General features: G+C 40.5%; 1 protein-coding gene across 1 annotated transcript; it reads right to left on the reverse strand.

Annotated features, from left to right (window-relative positions):
* Positions 1-1,449: 1,449 nt before the first annotated feature.
* LOC308144284 (neuronal acetylcholine receptor subunit non-alpha-3-like) lies at positions 1,450-17,187 on the reverse strand (the record flags this gene model as incomplete). The annotated part of the gene is made up of 8 exons (XM_080515371.1): positions 17,124-17,187; positions 8,237-8,388; positions 5,314-5,358; positions 4,469-4,578; positions 3,850-4,363; positions 3,031-3,221; positions 2,440-2,653; positions 1,450-1,581 (listed from the first exon to the last, which is right to left on the reverse strand). The coding sequence occupies exons 1-8, from the start codon at positions 17,182-17,184 to the stop codon at positions 1,450-1,452; spliced, it is 1,419 nt and encodes a 472-aa protein (XP_080371497.1). The 5' UTR covers positions 17,185-17,187.
* Between the last annotated feature and the right edge of the window lie 3,163 nt (positions 17,188-20,350).

A 20,350-nucleotide genomic window follows, 5' to 3' on the forward strand; every position in this document is an offset into this window, starting at 1 on the left:
ACTGCTGTTATATCTGATCTCACAAGCTTTATTTACTCAGCAAATAATGAGAAGAGTTTTCTTAGATTTATTCATCTGGACTAATTATTTAAGTGAAGACGCGTGATATTTGCATCATGATGCAGGGACGGCTGAGATATTTCTAAATTACATGTTGACTATGCAACACTTTGCAGATGTATATAGCATTTCAGATTTCATGATAGTTTATCATATATTAGAGTATTTCTATTGCATCCTTACCTGGAACCAACAAATCGAGGAGTTTGTGGTTAAAAGTGTTTGCTGCTATCTTGTGGTAGTCTAGTGTCATTACAATCAAAATACATCTTAATCGCTATCACCATAATGAATAGAATAGAATAGAATAGAACAGAATAGAATAGAATAGGTACTTTGAGTTATTATATAATCTACTTTAGTACAGTTCTTTACACTCAATGACCATAACTGAGTAAACCCACAGTTTGAGTCATCATTCAAAATTTTGATCTGCATCTTTTTAACAATGAGAATCCCTGCATCATATATACATTTGTTTACAAACTTGGTATTTGTAATTGTCCTTTCAACATAGATCCTTTGTATAAACAGATTAAATCCAAATCATTAAAACATTATGATCTATAAATTAACTAACTAACGCATTTAGTAGTTGTTGGTTGTTTTTTTTTTTATTTCCTTGTGCTGTACTTTTACCTGTGATAATTGTTTCTTTATTAATGATGATTATGATGATTTAAGCCAGTAATTGACCACATTTTTCATGAGAGACCCCCATATTTTCCATTGTAAACCTAAACGACCCCACCACCCCATCACACCCTGTACAATTCCGAACAAGAAAAGTTGAAGGAACCTCATAACACACTACATGAGTTTGTTTGTTTTATTTTGTAACAATGAGGATAAATCTTTGGGTTTACAATCAAAAACTAATTCCACATTTTGTTTTATTCTGTTACATAACATACAGGAGACTACAGCTCTCAGACCAACATAGTGCATGTGACACATTACATTGTGCATTTTGTTGCATGTGTAGTTACAATGTTACAGTTATACAAATCATTCACGCTACTTTAAGCCTGCTTATTGCTGTCACTCCTTTGCACCCTCATACATGCACCTAAAAGTAATCCCAGACCATCACAGTTTCCAGAAGTTGCTACAGGCCGCGATCCACCCTGCAGGGAGGTAAAGGTGTGTAGCACTAGCTTGTTACTACGATATAAAGATACAGTGTCAATGTTTCATTGAGATTTACTAATAAATAACAGTAAAAGAAAAACAAGGGAACAAGAACGTGTTTGTGTGTGTGTGTGTGTGTGTGTGTGTGTGTGTGTGTGTGTGTGTGTGTGTGTGTGTGTGTGTGTGTGTGGGTGTGTGTGTGTGTGTGTGTGTGTGTGTGTGTGTGTGTGTGTGTGTGTGTGTGTGTGTGTGCACGCATTAAGGTGAGCTGAGGTACATCTGCAGAGCAGGGGTGAAGATGAGAACAGTTCCGAGGATAGAGACAGTGAGGAAAGCCCACAGGAAGATCCGGTCCAACACCTGAGCAACAAATTTCCAGTCTTGAACGACCTGATGAGACAGAAGAAGAGGGAATATATCCTCTAAGCCATGCTATCAGGGTGAGTTTGGAAAAACAAGAGTAATGCAACAGCTATCGGAGAAGATTTCTGGACATTTCACAGAATTTTGACCTCAGAAGGCTTCATTAAAATTGGCTTTATGTTGAGATTGTTGTCAATTATATTCATAACTGTTTTATGAAAATTTACATTTTGTGAGCCACAAAGAAAAACTCAAGTTTGAATTTGAAGACTATTTTGCCAGTCCAGCCCACTCAAGATGAAATTGGACTGTCAGTATGTGACCCCTGAACCAACATTTGTTTGACACAAGAGAACACTTTAGAGAATCTTTGATAAACATAAAATAATTAATGAATGAACATCATTAGGCATATAAAGAATTTTCCTTTTTATTGCCAACAGCTGTAAACAATCCTGTTGTTCACCATTAGATATATGATTAGATCATGAAAACAATAATGTATAAAGAAACAAAGAAGTCAGTGAGATTGCACTAGCTCTGAATTTTCAAAAATCCAGCCTCAATTTGACTTCTTGAACACATTTGGAGAATATTGGAAAACTCAGTCCTCAGATTGATTTGCACAATGGGTGTGATAAAAAAAAAACTGTATCGCTGTAGTTTCTTTTTTGTTCATATTTTCGTGTTAAGCTCATCGATCAGGTGCATAATTTGAAAGTAGGAGATACTTTTCCAGTGTTTCATGTGAGAAAAAATGTACTAATTCTACACATTCTATGTACACAGCACTCAACTCAATGCTGAGCACAAGTATCTAGCAGAAACTATGTTTATCTTCACAGTGAGTTATGAACAAACAGGACCTTAACCTGTTCTACTCACCTCTCGTATGAAGTGCTCCTTCTTGATGTGACGGCTAATGTAGCGAACAGAATTCGTAGCCTTCTCCAACATCGCCAGCCACGCCTGGCTCTCATCCTCTTTACTGCTGAGCGGCGCCCTCTGCTGGCCGCTGTTTCCCGGGATGCCCCGCCTCCCCAGACCTCGACGGGACTTCAGCTCCGGGCTGCGCATTTCGGAGTCTGGGTAGTGATATCTGAGGAAGAACAAAGATTGCTATTTTGCATGTGAAGCCTGTAATTGATACTAGTTCAAGTATTTAGATTCCTTTTATTGACAATCTACTACAAGATTGGAATATCAGCAAGGCTTCAGAAATTGATAGAAAATATGAAAGTTTTAAGAATTAAGACAGAGCTGTCCTCTTCCCATGATACATACTGTATGTACACACACACACACACACACACACACACACACACACACACACACACACACACACACACACACACACACACACACACACACACACACACACACACACACACACACACACACACACATATTATACTTTCCAAATACTTTCATAGGGATTTTAGTATGATTGCTTTGGTTGTGTCTGATAGTGTTTACCTGTCGGTGTGTCCTCTCATACACAGCAGTCTGGGCAGTCTCTGAAGGAACAGGCTTTTTACCCAGGGCGCCATGGGGTGATAGGTGGCGGAAGAGCGGTGGTGCACATTAATCACAAAGACCGTGACAATGATGGAGAAGGTGACAAAGATCATGATGAACAGCAGGTACTCCCCAATTAATGGAATAACCTGCAGTGGTCGATGGAAGGAGAAAGCAAATATGTGTTAGGATAAATCTGCAATCTATACATATGAAACTTAATTTCACATATCAAATCACTCTGAACAAACGATTCCAACTACTTTCCGTTATTTGAAATGCACCAGTATGGAGACATCCCACAGAAACACAACGCCACACAAGCAAATGCAGTGATTCCCATTTTCAGCTCTACTTTCCATCATGTTTCACAATTGGCCAAGAAACATCTGAAGTCAATAGCTTCTTAATTGAGCTGATGTGTAGTTTAAGCTGTGGGTAATTGAGACAACTGTGGTTTGTGATTTGTGTTAATTAGGGGATGCTGCAATTAAGATCACAATCAGGATGAGTGAGCACAGGAAACTGTTGCAGGAGCAGAGCGAAGGAGGTGAAACACAGTCGTGGAAAGTGGAAAAATACCTGCAGAGGTTACTCAGCGGGTCGCAGTGATCAATACTCTCATCTCACAGTGAGAGTCTCTAATTTGAACCTGGGTTGAGTGAGGCGGGAAGTTTACTCTGCGTGCATGTGGGTTTACTCCAATTTCCTCTCACAGTCCAAAAATATGCATTTGAAGCAAATTACTGACTCTAAAGTATGCTCAGTGTCACACACCTTTGATGAAGACGGGATGATTTCTTCTATGACCAACAGAAACACAGTGAGCGACACCAGCACTGATGTGGAAAGTGACAGCTTCTCCCCTTCGTCCGACGGGAGATAAAAGACCAACACAGTGAGAAAGGACAGTCCTAGGCAGGGGATGATGAGGAAGAGCGTGTAGAACAACGGCAGCCTCTTCAGGATGAAGGAGTAGGTGATGAACGGGTACCAGTACACGCCGTCCCTCCGGCTGCCTTTCACTCCGGTCGCGTTCAAGATCTCCCATTCGCCATTGTCAAAGAAGTCTTTCCGGTCCACGTAGTGATCCACCAGGACCAGGTCCACCATGTTTCCATCGTAGGTCCACGACCCGAACTTCATGGAGCAGTTCTGCCGGTCGAAGGGGAAGAAAGTGACGTCCATGGTGCAGGAAGACTTGTAGCTGGCAGGTGGAGTCCATGTGATGGTTCCATCCCAGCGCACGATGGCTTTGGTCATCAGGGAGCCTTCAAAGCGACCATCAGCACTGGGAAACAAGATTTCAGGACGGAAAAAGCAGCAGTAATGAAAGGATAATTGATTTTGTTCTAAAACGTTGTCCAGCAGTGACTATAAAATGTTTGTAACTAACTTTTCATACAGAACGATGTCAGGCAGCCAGATCGTCTCTGAAGGGACTCTGATGGAAGTAATCCCCCCGTAGTCACCTGGGTCCCACTTTAGCTTCACATCGACCCACTCCTTCAAAACATTGATCAGAACAACACATGACAAGTCACCCAACCTGAAATGTTTCGCCGATAAAACTTGTCTGTTTCAGCACCATGGACAGCAGATCAGAGAGGCCAGCAAGTCTAACCCTAACCCATCTCTGAGTCTGATTCTGCACATTTCTTCCCATTAAAATTTTGCTTTTCCTTTCCACCATGTCTTGAAATGACTGTATTGTATTTGATGGGATACAAATAAAATGAACTGATATCAGACTTTCCATAACTAGAAACCAGGGAAAGCTCATAATTTTTATAAGTCCTCCACATGCAACGCAGATGTAACTTTTTTCCATGTGTTCTGCAGTTCTCATGAACTCATCGTTAATCAAACAAAGAAATGAGGAAGTTATCATATGTAAGATGAACTTCTTCTCAGTACTGTGAAAAATACAAATGCAAAACCAGTGAAATAATCTTCACTCATGCACTCCAGAAAAGAGAAGCCGGTGCCTTATGATCACGTGAGAAGCTTGAATAATGAAAGCTGGGGTCAGCTTGGAAAAGAAGCTAAATCATTCACTCATTGCACATAAAATCAAGCAGCATGAAATATGAATGGAATAAAAATGTAATGTAAATGTTATACAATAATAAATCACATTTGATGAAACAATAAACTGAAATACTTTTTCCTTTTGAACAGTTACTGTGAATAAATAAAGAAAAGTGACTTTTTGAAGATAGTTTTATAATTTCCCCATACCTGCCAGAGCCACACATTTGTAGTCATGAGCTGGTTCTTTTCATCCTGCAAGAAAAAAACATGAAGAAAGTGAGTCCACTCTATAATCCTGCTTACTGGGAGAGGCTAATGAAGAGGTGGGGAGCAAACTAGGAGCTGTAGACAAAAAAAGTTGAAGAAGAAAGTGTGTAAGCCTGAGAGAAAACATTTTTTCAGGGAGGGGATCGGGTTAATTACTTCTTCTGCTTGCAGCTCAGTGTCGCAGTATTGGGGTTAAGCGCTTTGCTTCAGGATGTATCTGTTAATACATGCTAATTGGGTAAAAAAACCACTGAAATAAATATATAAAGACTGCATGCTTCGATCGTGCTCTTGTTGAATAGACCATGTTGACATGTGCAGGACAGAAAAAAATTTATTACATACATTTTAGGCTAATTCATGAGTTAAAACTCACCTAAAGATGTGAATGTGAGTGTGATTGTCTGTTTGCAACTCGCAGGTCCTCAGCCATGATTTATGAAACCATAATCAGAGTCCTGTCGGAGCATCCGAAGTGTAAAATCTACTTAAAGTGGCCAAAAAAAGGGAGGGTTGAAACACTATCATGCAGAAAATGTTAAAAAAAAATTCTAAACCTGACTGTGCAGACTTCTAAACAACTGTAATTAATGTATCTGACCATTATAGAACAACCATATACAAATTATTTGAATATAAAATATGACCAACTTATTATCGCGGTAAATATGTATATTTGAGAATATTGTATATTTATATAATTTTGTTTGTTCTCAGGCTCTGGTGATGAAGTGAACGATGAGTACAGGCCTCGGCCTGCTACTCCAGCAGTGCAAGTTCTTATCAATAAACATAATTTCATAATTTTACACCAATTGAAATGCTGACATGTTGGGATAAAAGATCAGTTGATACTTACATAATCCTGTTTTTATTATTTGTTCATTTACTTCCAAAATGTTTGTTTTTCTCTTTATCTTCACCCCAGCTCATCAGCAGGTTCCAGGTCCATTTGGTACATTCCACGTTAATGGCATGTACCAAGTGTGGCAGAGATTAGAGGGGAGAATATATTGGGCTAATCTCTGATTTCCCTCGATATCAGTTATTATAGGACTTTGGTGAAGTTGTAAAATGGTGATGAAAGGTGAATTACCGGTATTTGGTGAGTCTATTTGTAGCATCTTAAAGTAAAGTGTAATAATTACGTCAATGGTTTGGCCACATGGGAAGGGCCGCAGGTATATAAAACCTGAAGTAGATGAGTGAGTGACAGACTTGAGTGTTTCTTGGTTATTTGGCCTTGGCTTTAGTTACTGGCCATTGTTAGGGGCTGAGTTCCCTTTCGATGTTTTTGTTATTATTTTTGTGGGGTTTTTTCCTCCAGCAAAACAGCTTGAATTGTTTTTGTAACCTTTGGGGAGCTCTGTTAATAAAACACTGTATATTTTTCCCTTTTTGAAATATGTCCAGTGTGCTTGCTGTTCGTTCATTTCTTCGTTTGTTTCATGTTGTAAATACTGATGTGCATTTGTATTGCAAATTCTTATGATTGTATCATTTTCTCAATAAATATTATAATATTAATTTTTAAATGTTCTTTAGTGCAATGTGGAGTCGCTGTGATACCTGAACTTCCCCATTTGGGGTGAACAAACAAAACAAAATTAAATATTGCTTAAAAATATCCTAAAATATCTATTATAAACAACAATATATAGTTAAACTAAGAACGTTTCTACTTTACCAGCATCTTAAAGAGCTAACCTGGAGGGGAGATAGATAGATAGATGGATAGATGGATATATAGATGAATCAGGCCATGGTGATATTATCTGTAGTGTAGTTACATTGCCACCAGAGGGTGCAGTCCTAAATGTTATTCATCTAAAGATGCATGACTGTAAAATGCTGACATTGCCTAAATGTTGCCCTCTGTGGAGTTGTGTGTGTGTGTGTGTGTGTGTGTGTGTGTGTGTGTGTGTGTGTGTGTGTGTGTGTGTGTGTGTGTGTGTGTGTGTGTGTGTGTGTGTGTGTGTGTGTGTGGTGTAAATAATGAATGTAGTCTGGTTCCTCTCAGCCTGATGGCCTCATTACTTCCTGTGCTGCTGTGAACGATCATGCTGGACCTCTCTTCACCTTTCTTCCTTCCTCGTTGTTTTTGTCCTCCCTTTCAATGTTCGCACCTCGGTTATCATCATGACAGTGACTCGTCTGCTGATGTCTCGTTCATGTCCTTGACATAAACAGCATCATCTAAATTTTCTTAATTTTCCCCTCATTGTGAGCTCCTTAAGTCTTTTTTAAAATGTATCTCTTTGTTCTAAATACTTGTGAAGTGCTTCTTCTTCTAATTCCCAGAGGGACCTAAATGGAATCTTATTACCTTGTTAAAATAAAACAAAGTGAGGTTAATTCCCATAAAGAGCTGCCTGCTCAGGTTCAGAGCATTGTAAAGGAAATGACTTGTGAAGGAAACATCACAGCTCCTGTGTCTAGCTACTATTTGTCCAACAGACTGTATAAAAAGCTTTTATATCTAGCATGAATATTATGCATAATATATAAGAAAAAAAAAGAGCAGTGAAGTCTAATTTAAATGTTAAAGTTGATTTGCTTGAGTATATACAACTACATCCAAAATGTGCTGCCCTCGTGTAGCATATGCAGGCTACACCTCTAAACAGCAGAGGATTATGGGAACATTTCAGAGGTACTAGAGTAGGAAAATGCAGAAAGTAGTAGAATTAGAATTAAACCTCCATCTAAATGAGCCCCTCCTCTCATCCATTACACCAACAGGTGCCACATAAGCACAAAGTGTGTTCTTCTCGGCACAATGTGAACGCCCTGCCTCCAATAAATAACTTGACCTTCCCATATGCTGCACAGCTGCTTGTGACCGAGTGTGATATTTCCTCACCACATCCACCAGCTGGGAGATCTTCAGGCCGAAGCGGACGGTGATGGTGTCGTTGGCATGTTGAACTGGACGCACCCACTTCTGGTAGCCCTTGAAAAGGTTCCTCAGCAGGGAGTCCTCCATCTCAGCCAGAGACACAAAGTCCTCCTGAGCTGCTGAACGAGAGAGAAGAAAGAAGATATGGAGAAGGAGACGAGACACATACAGGCCGGGAGCCATCGGCTGGGAGGACGGAGAGATTTCTGTCACTTTCATCTACGTAAACCAACATGTATTTTATATCCTTTACTAAACAGCTACAAGAAGGAAAACCTCAAAAGAAAGTCTCTGCACCCGATGCACTATTGAGGGGAAATTATCTTTATTTTTTTGTAACCTGAAACAAGTTTAATTTAAACTTAATGATAATCTATGGTTAAGTAGTAGTTACAATGTCGCTGAGTGAGAAAATCTCTGATCAATTTGAGTCCATGTCAAAACAATACAAGCACAGCAGCAAAAATTTATGAGAATCACAATTAATTTTGCTGCTGCAGAAAGACTTTTATGCAACAATAGTAGATATGAGTCCTCACTAGTAATTTCAAAGGAGTCTCTGGTGCTCCTCAGACTTAAAAATGTTGTACACACATCTTGATCTGTCTGCCACAAGTTTCCCATGCTGCTCTGCTGCTGCCTCACACGAGTCTCATGAAAACTTAGTTCTGTCTTAATCAATACAGTCTGCACAGGCCACACAATGGCTCAGGTTTCACTTCATGTTTCATATTCACATATCATTCCGCTCTCTGTTTTTGTTTGTGCACCTACATCAATGAAGTGTGAAGCATCACGTGCAAACTGAAAGGAAACTGAAGCTGCTTGGTAAAGTTAGATGTCAATATCACGTTTCTGGCCTCTGTGCCTTTTCGTTCTGCTATTGTGCTATTTGTGTTGTTGTTTGCAGGCTGCGGGAAATATTCTGCGCTGAAGAGGCAGGCGTACATCGTTGTTTTTATGTAAAAAAGTATAGATGTTATTGAAATCTTAACCTGATGTTGACTGAGTGAAAAAGGTAAACATGGTTATCAGACTTTCTATAATTCATCTAAAGGAAAACTGTCATCTCAAACAATCAATAATGAATATCCATGTGGAAAAACATGCAAATGCACAAGAAACATTTAAATGAACAAATAAATACAATGTCAGAACCATAATTAACGTAATTATAATTATGTGGTATAGGTGTCTTATAACCTTAATGACACTTAATGACAGGTTGAACACTCATGTGTTATTATTACAAAGCCTACTTTTTTATGTTTGTGACTTACAAAAATGAATAAATGTCAATTATATTCATTAAAAATCTCCCAAGAAGTGTAACATCGACCAAAATTAAAGTTTTTTTTTTTTCCAGAAAATACAAAGACCCAGACAGACAGCAGCTCCTCTCTTTCATAATCAATCTTTAATATAATATCAATATATTAATCAGGTACTGATGTGTAACTTTAAAAACAACAATACCTCAGTGGTTGCTGTCCTCAAACTCTTTCATACTGACTGTACAACATCCTCCAAGATTTACATAATTAGAAACAAAAAGTCATGCATGACTAAAGTGAAGCATCTCTCTCGAGTCTCTAAGATGAAGTCAGGGTCTGGCAGTGAGGCACACGAACAAGTCAGCCCGGGCCCGACAGCTGGTCATGGCCGAGAGAACGCATCGCAGCTCCCAAGGCTGACGCAACCATCATGCTGACATGATCACCTCCGACAGAAGAACTGCCATGGGAGTCAAAAAGAGCTCAGAGCACTTTGTGCAGCCGGGCACGAGACATAATAGTCAGTTGAAGAGTGACGCTCGGGCAGAGCAGGAAACAGTGCGATCAAGTAACAACGCACTTCCTTCACAGGACGCCATTCATCTGTAAACATCTGCGAGGCGCCAGACTCGGAAAAGAAAATATCAAGTATAATACTATTAACCTTATTAAAGTTTGGCAGGTCAAACCCTGGGCAAGTCTTTAGGTCATCATAACGAACACACGAAACGCATAGCGACATAGTGTTTATGTTGAGCCACGAGTGGGTGCTGTTAGTTGTTTTTGTAATGAAACTACAAAAACATTCACACCAAATAATACACTATAAACAACAATGAACAATGGGAGTGCACGGACATTCGTATGGACAGATAATGAGGTGGGATTGCTATTCTGTGTCACTGTCAACCATAAAGCTATGCAAGGGAATATGGACTGGGGGTTATGACAGTCTGGCGGAAACAATGTTTTTATTGTCCGTCGACTCGTGTGTGTGTGTGTGTGTGTGTGTGTGTGTGTGTGTGTGTGTGTGTGTGTGTGTGTGTGTGTGTGTGTGTGTGTGTGTGCAGAAGATCTATTTTACTACAGCTGTGGTGTGTATATGTGTGCACAGAAGCAACGTATTTGTTGTTTACAGCAAAACGAAGCATAACCAATTACAGAAAGATGCCTCCTCCCCCGTTTAGATGAGTTGGAACATTTTCAAAAAGTTCCACCTTGGGAGCCGTTTTCAGAAAGTTCCATTTTCAGTAGCTCTGAGCACTAAATGGACACCCAAAATTAATTGAAGTTTTTACACTTTTACTTGAAAATGACTTTAACTCTGCTGACATTCGCAATCATTGCTCTGCCTGGTACATAGGATTGAGTTCTACGATATTATTTGAACAACCAATATGAACTAATGTTGATTATTGCAATACTACAAACACTTACGCAGATGACGTTAACATCTATGTGCTCTCATATTTGACCTTCCTAATAACAGTCCCCTTCTCTTGCCACTATTTACACCAGCTGTGACTGGGTCGTGTTTCTATTTCTTCTTTCTTTATGTTTTTTTCTATTACATGGTGCCAACCATGTAATATCATTTCAGAAATGGAGCATTTTGTTAGGGTGGACAGCAGGTATGAAAATATTAGTAACTGTCAATTAATTCAAATGTTTTTATTAATCAATTTCATAGTTTTGTAAACTAAATTGTGATTAAATGCATTTTCCATCATATTTAAAATCATGCAATTTGGATTTTGAATTCATTCAAATTAAATAATTTTGAACTGCAGAGCATAAATGTATGGATATATAATATATTTCAGTTCAGTCAGTATTTTCTGGCATTGACAGTGAAATAACGATGAATTTACATTAAATTAGGCAGCCCTACTCCACATCTGATTTTAAACATGTGAGAGTTGATTTTTCACTTTAAATATAGTGTGATTAAAGAAATATTGTTTGGAAATAATATTTCTCAAGCCGATACAATCATGTCATAGTGGCAGCACATTAACTTCTTTAAGCTCACTGAATCTTTCCACATTCCCAGTGGGAATTTCCAAGTTCAAATGTGATTTGTCCACTTCTCCTGCGCGCAGGATTCGTCCCTCCTGCAGCACTCTACAGTCTTGTAGTCAGAGTTTGACGTCACGGACAGTTGTTTGGGAGTTTTCTACCTCGTCACTTTGTCCTTGAGGGAGAAACTGAACCGCCTTCCCACTACATGTCGCTGAGATGCAAATGGATGGCAGCGTTGGCCGGATGCTCCGAGCATTACGCAGTATTTGCACGCCTCCCACTGTAACTCGTCAGCTCAAAGCTCAGCCCATTCGTCTACATGAGAGGCCAATGTTTGGCAAGGCATGTGTGGCCGTGTTGCTGATTGACGGCAGAGAGAAGTTCGAATGAGGAGATTGCAGCAGAGGAGTGGAGCGAGCTGATAAGTGAAGGAGTGAGACAGAGTGACCCAAAGCAATTCCCTCTTGTCTCAGAGTGAGACAGAATGGGGGGAGAGAGGTCGTTACAGAAGGATACGTTAACTGGAGCAAGGGGAAAGAAACATACACAGCAAGGCGAATTGAAGGGAGAAAACAAATTACCATTTTAACTTGGATGGAAGCACAGGCCTTACATCCTACATGCCGCGTACAATACTTGACACCCTCGATTGTGCAAATGTTGTTTACCAAAGACAGAGACAGAGGGCATCCCTGGTTAGGTATGTACTTATATATTGTATCACTAGACCAGTAGCCTTGACTAACAAACATCACCATGACCAACAAAGATTAATTTCAATAGGAATGAATGCAGTGAGTATTTAATGAGGATGCACCAATACCACTTTGCCATAAAGCCTAATTCATACTCCATATGCAAAAGCTATGCAACACAGTAAACCACCTCACAGCCTGTGTCGACGCTATATAAATCTCCATTTGCCCTACAGTCTACAGTACACATACAGCAGTGTGTAGCATCAATCCACACTCTGCCCTATGCATGGTTTATGTACTGTACTTGTTCTTGACAGATGATGTCATCGGGGATCTTTTTCCAAGTATGAGAACTACCAATACTGAATCGGTACATTCCTAGTATTTAAGCTCTGTCTGTCTATCTATTTCAAAGATAAAGTATGTTCTTGTAAAGGCTAAAAATAGAGTGCAAGTTTATAAAATACACAAGAAGAGAGTAAAGCTTATCAAATCTGACTCAAAAGAACAGCTGAACTGATTGAATATCATAAATACTGTGTAAAAAAGGCCTTAATGGAGGTTTTCGTATCAATAATATCATGGCAAACTGAGTTTAGGCTGATGGACAAATTGTGCAGACAAGGCATTCAAAATTAAATACAAACCTAGGGGGTTCTAAATCTGCTGTAAATCAAAGCAAATGTCAATAATGAAGCAAAAGATCTAGATTAAAGGAGCACATTTGGACACAAAGTAGTCCTTATTTCATCTGCTTTCAGTCTCCTCCTGTTTGGTGTTGGGTGTGTTTGTATCAGAAGTGAAAGTAGCTACATGCTGTGTTCACAAGCAGAAGGATTACCTCCCATTGCATCAGATCCATGCTCAGTTTGTAAAGACTTGAAACGGGGCATCAGCACATACAGTCGACTGAATTGGTCTTTCTACCGTCCCTGCAGGAGGCAACTCGGTCTCAAGATCCTCATCAACAGGAACACGGGAGCCACAGCGGTCCAACGCCACAGGGATGGATTCCGCTACAAGAGCCAGCTCCTTCCCTCAGAGGGACGCTGATTGACCCTGTGTGTGTGTGTGTGTGTGTGTGTGTGTGTGTGTGTGTGTGTGTGTGTGTGTGTGTGCGTGTGCGTGTGCGTGCGTGCGTGCGTGCGTGCGTGCGTGCGTGCGTGCGTGCTTGAGCAGAGGTGAAGGGTAAAGTATTGATTAGAATATACTGTGATGGTTGGTTGGGGGGGATGGGGTTGACCGTAGGCAAATTATGATGCATTAGTGTGTGCGTGTGTGTGTGTGTGTGTGTGTGTGTGTGTGTGTGTGTGTGTGTGTGTGTGTGTGTGTGTGTGCGCATGCATGTGCATGCGTGTGTGCATGTGTGTAATGATTGATAAAGAAACAGGGGTGACCCAGCATGCAGACAACCCCCCCTGCCTTCTACTCAATCTGAAACACCCCGTGGGTGACACAGTGGTACGATCACCTTCCCACCGCCGCCATCTGTTCACTACAGAACCCCAGCAGGAAATACCACTGAGAGGGGTAATAAGAGAAAGGAAAAACAGAAGGGAACCCGATTTTGGTTACAGACTAATGGATCCGAATGACAGTTTCACTTTGTGTTTTCGCCTTTTTACTACAGCTTTGTGCCTAAACTCCACTAAAAGTTGCTGATTCCTAATGAGAATGCTTCCACACCACTGAGAGACAAAGGAATTAAAAAGGAGTGAGAAGGGCATGCTTTGCAGCCGGGAGGGGTGGCTCGGCTCTGACAGATGCCTGAAGGGCAACCAAGACTTTTCACAATGCTTAACCCCATTAGTCATAATGGCCTTAAGTACATGACTGCATGTGCCCAAACACATCAGTTCACACACAGTCATGTTATGTCAAAGACTGTGGACATCGGAAGACCAAAGGACCAGAGATCACCACCTGTGTGCTGCACTGTCCAAATACATCAGAGCCAACCTGTGAACAGCCATTAATGCATCCAGCAAATTACTGCAGGACATCGTTCTTCCATTTAGGCTTTTTTGCTCGCAATTTGAACATGATTACCCAGAGCGGGGTAAGATAAGATAAACCTTTGTTTGTCCCACAAGTTAGGAACTACAGTGTGACAGCAGCATAGTGGACAGTCACAGAGAGATACATACACCCAAGCAGTATAGATAAGAAGCAGGCGCGAATTCGATTTTTTTTAGAAATGGTGGTGAGCATGAAGCAAATACCGAGGCTCCACATGTCTGTAGTAAAACTAAGGCCCTATTCAAGTAAAACAAATGCCTAACTGCTGTTGTGCTTTGGTTGAAAAGGGCTCTAATGGTTGAACTTTATGAAAATGCATCAAGTCCATGGAAACAGGTGATGACTCAATTTTCTGAAAAATGCTCGGGTTCTGAAACTTTATCATGTAAATGGGGTCAAACTGTTCTCACTTCTTGTTGTGAATGATCTTGGATGTTGTCACGTACTTTGTTGCACAGCTCTGGTAAGGAGATATTTGAATTATAATGTCATGACGCAAAGGACAAACTGTGTTTGAAACCAGGCATTTCCTTTGTCTTCATTATTATACAGAACGAAAAGCCTAAAAAAAAGCTTAAAGCCTCTCCCCATGAGGCGCTTACCAAACCTATGTGTCACTTTTCACTTGTGTGTATAGCTGTGTATTTATAAAGTCGTCTGCATCACTAAAATGACTATGGGAACCTTAACAGCAAAACCTGTGGTAATTGCTTTCATACCACATTCATGCTGGACTGTTGCTGCTTTGAGGTGCTTTCTTCAGACCGCTCTCAGAGCAGCTGTTATAGTGCGGTGCAGAATTTAGTTTTCGCTTTTAATCCAGTACAGCTGCTTTACTGTAATTTCTGATTTGTCTACCTCTTGAAATACTGGTATTGTAGATGTTGCAATTGGCTTGTTGGACTGTTTTCACACCACTGTCATGCTCATGCTGCTACGGCGGGAACACATCATGGCTGTTCATGGCATGTCAGTAAAGCCAGTCAGTTTATATCAGCTGTCATAACAAATTGGCTAAATAGGCCAATAGCTGATCAGATCAAATTCTTCCAATTCAATCCTGGGTGGGTTGTCTATCTGACATCTTTTCACATAACTACGATAACGACTTCTATATATTCTCCTTGTGCCAACATGGGATTTGCTCAAGTGGTCCTGCTTCCTTCACCTACTCCAAGTCCTGCCAAACACAGTAGACCATCGACTTTGAATGATTGTAAGCTGCTTTCACCTGCCATCAACTGGAATCGGCTCCAGTGGCACTCGGTTGGATGAAGCAGTGTGAGAGAATGGTGGGCACACCTGCTTCCTTTCAGAATTGAAACAGAAGGCGTCTATGAGTGTGTGAGGGTTTCTATGTGTCAGCTATATCGTGCCAGTAGTGCAATGTCACCTGGGATTGCTCCAGCTCCTTAAAACTGTGCTGCAGATAAATCAACTGCTGAGTTGGATGGATGCTTCTTCACTACAAAGGGAAAATCCTTCATCTCTTTTGCACTCAGCTGGTGAATGAAACCTCAAAGATGAGTCTCTCAAAACTGAGAGATCTGCACTGCACTAGAGGTTAGTGAGTCATGCTTTATTTTGTCTCATTTGGAGCGCACCCAGCCGTTAGAGTCAAAGCACATCATCTCGTGCCAACTTTTTCCATCTTTAATCCACAGTCCTCTGCAGGAAGTGCAGTGTTAGTTTGAATGTGATTCCTAATGAATTTAAAAACAGGCCAATACTGGAAGAGCCTCTAATTTAATGAAGGACAGATGAACATTCTCTCTCTCTCTCTCTTTCTCTCTCTCTCTCACTCTCTCTCTCTCTCTCTCATATAGATATATATTTAGTTTGGCTGCACTGCCAAGTTCACTCCATTTCATGATTAGAGTGGCTGCTTCACAGAAAGCTTGTAATAATATAACACACACACACACACACACACACACACACACACACACACACACACACACACACACACAACTACTTTGTGTTCCAATTTACACCAGCCCTTGTCATGTAAATATATTCCATTTTATCAGGTGAAAACACACATGCACACGTGTACATTTTCCAACATTTCTAAACCTTGGAATGAATGAACTTGCATCCATTCGCTGCTTAATTCTCTATAACCATAGTTTGCTTCAGAACTTAAACATCTGAAAGCTTTATGTGTGTTTGTTGTTTTTTTTTTTTTTTACCTTTGGGAAACTGCATTGACTTACAAAGGGTTGTAATGATTTTAGAGAAGAATCTCCAAAATGTTACCTCACACAGGCAAACACACAAGTGCCACAATATCACTCTATACTTTTCATAACAAAGTCTACGAGACAAACCTCAGTCACAGCTTTATTATGTGTGGGAATTGCTCTCCCCGTCTCTGCCATGTTTATTGCATTTTCACTGAGCCTTATTAAAGTGAGGTTGATGCTGATGTTAAGTCCAGCTCCTCCTCAGTGGCGCACGTCCCCAGGGGGGCGCTGCGCACTCACTCTTTAATAAATCATGAACGTGGTCCTCTAACCTGACCCCCATCAATTCGTCCTGTTTCCTCCCACGATTAAAAAGTGTAGTCACATTTGAATTAAACGCGATTTCCACCGATGTTTTTCTCCAACCACGCGTCCTCTGCGAAAAGCTTTGCGCAGGACTCTGCTTAATTAGTCTGGTTGATTAATGAAATATTAACGCGATGACGCGTTTTTCCATCGTGCAACACGATCAGACACGAAGAGTCAGTACAAAGATTTTCTTCCAGCTTCGTCCTGTGTGGTTTTAGTCATGTTGTGCCAGTTGCATGAGCTCAACAGTTTAATATTAAGGAGCGCGTCTCCTGATCCTTACCTTGCGCCGCAGCTTTCGTAAGAGCCAGGCAAAACCACAACACCGCCAGCGCAAACTTCATTCTTCCCCCTGAGCAGACTCAAATCATTTTACTTCTCACAGTCCTGCAGGATGCTTTTCCTCCTCTTCTTCATCCAGATGGGACCTCTTCAGGACCACCGAGTTCAATAATTGAAGGACAGCCGCTTGGCGCCGGATCCGCAGGACGCGTCTCGCCTGCGCGCCGCAGATCAGGAGCGTCTTTTTCTCTTATTATTTTCTATTTTGTTTTTCTGCTTCCTCCGGCTGGGTCGGTTGTTTTGTTTCCTCTCGTAGCTTCTTTTTTGCGTGTGTCCCGCTGCAGAGACGGATGATCCGGAGCGGATCCTGGCTGAGGGCGGGACGGAGGAGGGCTGGCCCGTCACAGGATGTGGAGGGGAGGACAGATCTGACAGATCTGGTCCCAATCCTCATCCTGAGAGGAAAACATACACCCAGATGTATTTCATTCACTTTCATAAAACCAAGTTTTGTTTGTTTTTTTCGTTTTTTTTAACCAAATTAACGGAACGCTGCATTTCAGTATTGGTCAATATATGAAACAATCTCGGAAGTGAAAGAACCAAACCGCAAGAATTCAAAATGTAAAGAAAACCAACACATTATTGAAATACAAAGAAATGTAAGAGTATTACAGTGTTTCTCATGTGATAAAACTCTGATATGAGTGAGTGGACGTGCAAGTCTCTCAGACTTTCTGGTAATTTATTTTTGTTTTGTTTTATGGACATTGTAAACTGATTGTTTATGACGAATGAGCAGATTACGTTTTTCTTCTTTCTGGTCATTTTTATTCAGAAGTTTGGATTTTTTTGTATTATCTATCTATCTATCTATCTATCTATCTATCTATCTATCTATCTATCTATCTATCTATCTATCTATCTATCTATCTAATAATGAAATAAACTGAATAACGGTGATTGAACTGTGGTAATGTGGACATGTACTTCTACAAAGAAATGTATACTATAGTTTACCTCTACTTAACCTTACTTCCACAATGACTTATTAAATATCTGGTCCTGATCCGGAGAGGAAAACATTCATCCAGATGCATCTGATTCACTGTGATTGAATTCTGGTGATATGGACATGTATTACCCCCCCCCCCCCCCCAAAAAAGGAAAAAAAAGGTAGTAAAGTATTTTTCCAGTAATTTACTTCTAACACTCATACTTCAACTTTTTTCTTTCAAATATCAACACAAGCCGAGGTGGAAGTGAATACAGACAGGTTCATATAGGCCAGTGATTCCCAACAGGGGCCTGACCACAGGTGTCATCAATGATTCATGGGGGGTCACAAAGTACTCTTGAAGGGCACTACTTAATTCATCCAACTTAACATGAAATCAGGCTGTATGTGGTCCCTGAATAAAAATATGTTTGATACCTCTGTGATTAGGTTTAGTTCCTCTATAGTGACAACATTTCCATTTTTTCATTCTTTTTTTTATTTGTCAAATTTATTTATTTATTCATTTTCTTTCTTGTATTTTATGCATCATAAGGCACTATACTGATCGAGTGCTGGGAGACCTGAGACAAAAACATGCTGTGCAGGATCAGTAACCACATCAAACAGTGAGGCTATTCTTTGCAGGGAACACAGAGTTATGATAAAAATAAATATTTATTACGTTTTTTCTCAGCAGAGTTGTCTCAGGCATTTACCATTTTCTTTGTGCTCTAATAGACAGTGTTTGCTTGCTGATTCAGGGCAGAAACAAAGAAAAAGCATTTAATACTAAGGAGACTAACTCTTGAGATACACACTGTATTTGTTTAGCTGGGAGTGTGTTGGTATTGATTTTGCTGAACTTTGGAATACATTTCTATTTTGATGAGAGTGGTGCTTCACATGGGACTGCATAGTGTGATGGTGATAGTACTGTTGTCTCAGTGGGGACTTTCTCTGTGAAGTTTGCATATTCTTCTAGTGCATGCACATTTTTGGGGGGCTTCCTGATGCAACCATGTGCAAATACTGGCTGTGCAGTGTGTTTCACCTATTCAAACTGGGTTCAACTCCCTGAATAGAAACCAAGTATGAGGGATGTACCGATACTGACACCGATACCAGTATTTTGGTATAGAGTCCGATACTGCACAGAGTACTCCTACTCTGGAAAGCACCCCGATACAAGTCAGTAAGCATTACATCATGTCACCCATCGTAGGCAGGTACGCAAGAGTGGACTACCAATATCAGCAATTTCGAGATTCTTTCACATGAATGACAATGACTAAAGTTAGACAGACTGTAACTGCCAAAATATCAAGAGGAGGAGAAAGGTAGATTGTACAACATCAGCAACTTAATCACCAGAGACATTTGGAGTTAGCCCGATGTCGTTTTTTTTTGGTTTAAATGCTCTGTTGATCAGGATGATTTGAATAGAGCAGTGCATCGATAGCACATCGCTATGCCTACTGTAGATGCAATAGTCTACTGGAGCCTTCAACACTTTTAGAGGTGCTTGTAGTGTTGAAGCAGAGGCTGTGTGGATGTGGTTTTTGCCAACGCATATTATTTGCGTAGGGAATTATTAAATACTTGTATCAGTATCGGTTAGGACTTCAAAAAAGTGGTATCTGTGCCTCCCTAGTATGTATGGATGAACAGTGCTCTACATGTATGCTTCACATTGTCAAATAACTGTGAATTATCCTAAACATGGCTTCAAAAGCCATGAAACAACTTGTTCACAGAGAGAGCGCCGGATTATGATGAAGCACAAGACTGACTCGATGAGCAACACTTAGAGAGGCTTTGAAGCACTTTACTTTCTGAGAAATGGCATATGATCATCTTTCAGGAAGCAGTGACCTGTAAGTTTCCTCTAAGAAGCCCATCACATTACTTTATAGGCGATGCATTATCATAAATCATCACAGAGAAGCCATTTGATGCTTCATTCATTCTGCTCACTCTTAGTCATGCCATGCCGTGCCATGGCCTGCTATACGTGCCAGCCTGCAATCTCTTTCTTGTCGGAGTAGACTGTGGGTGAGGCCTAAAGCTCAAAGAACGTTTCAGGCATAACTGAATCCGATGCTAATGATATAAGGATGCTGTGCGGTGGAGTGAATAGAAGCATCCCAAATGACTGGAACAATATTGCACACTCGGCCACGTCACATCTGTAAACCAAATTTGATTAGATGCCTTAATGTATGTGGGCC

Source organism: Blennius ocellaris (assembly GCF_963422515.1).
Source record: "Blennius ocellaris genome assembly, chromosome: 3".
NCBI lineage: Eukaryota > Metazoa > Chordata > Actinopteri > Blenniiformes > Blenniidae > Blennius > Blennius ocellaris.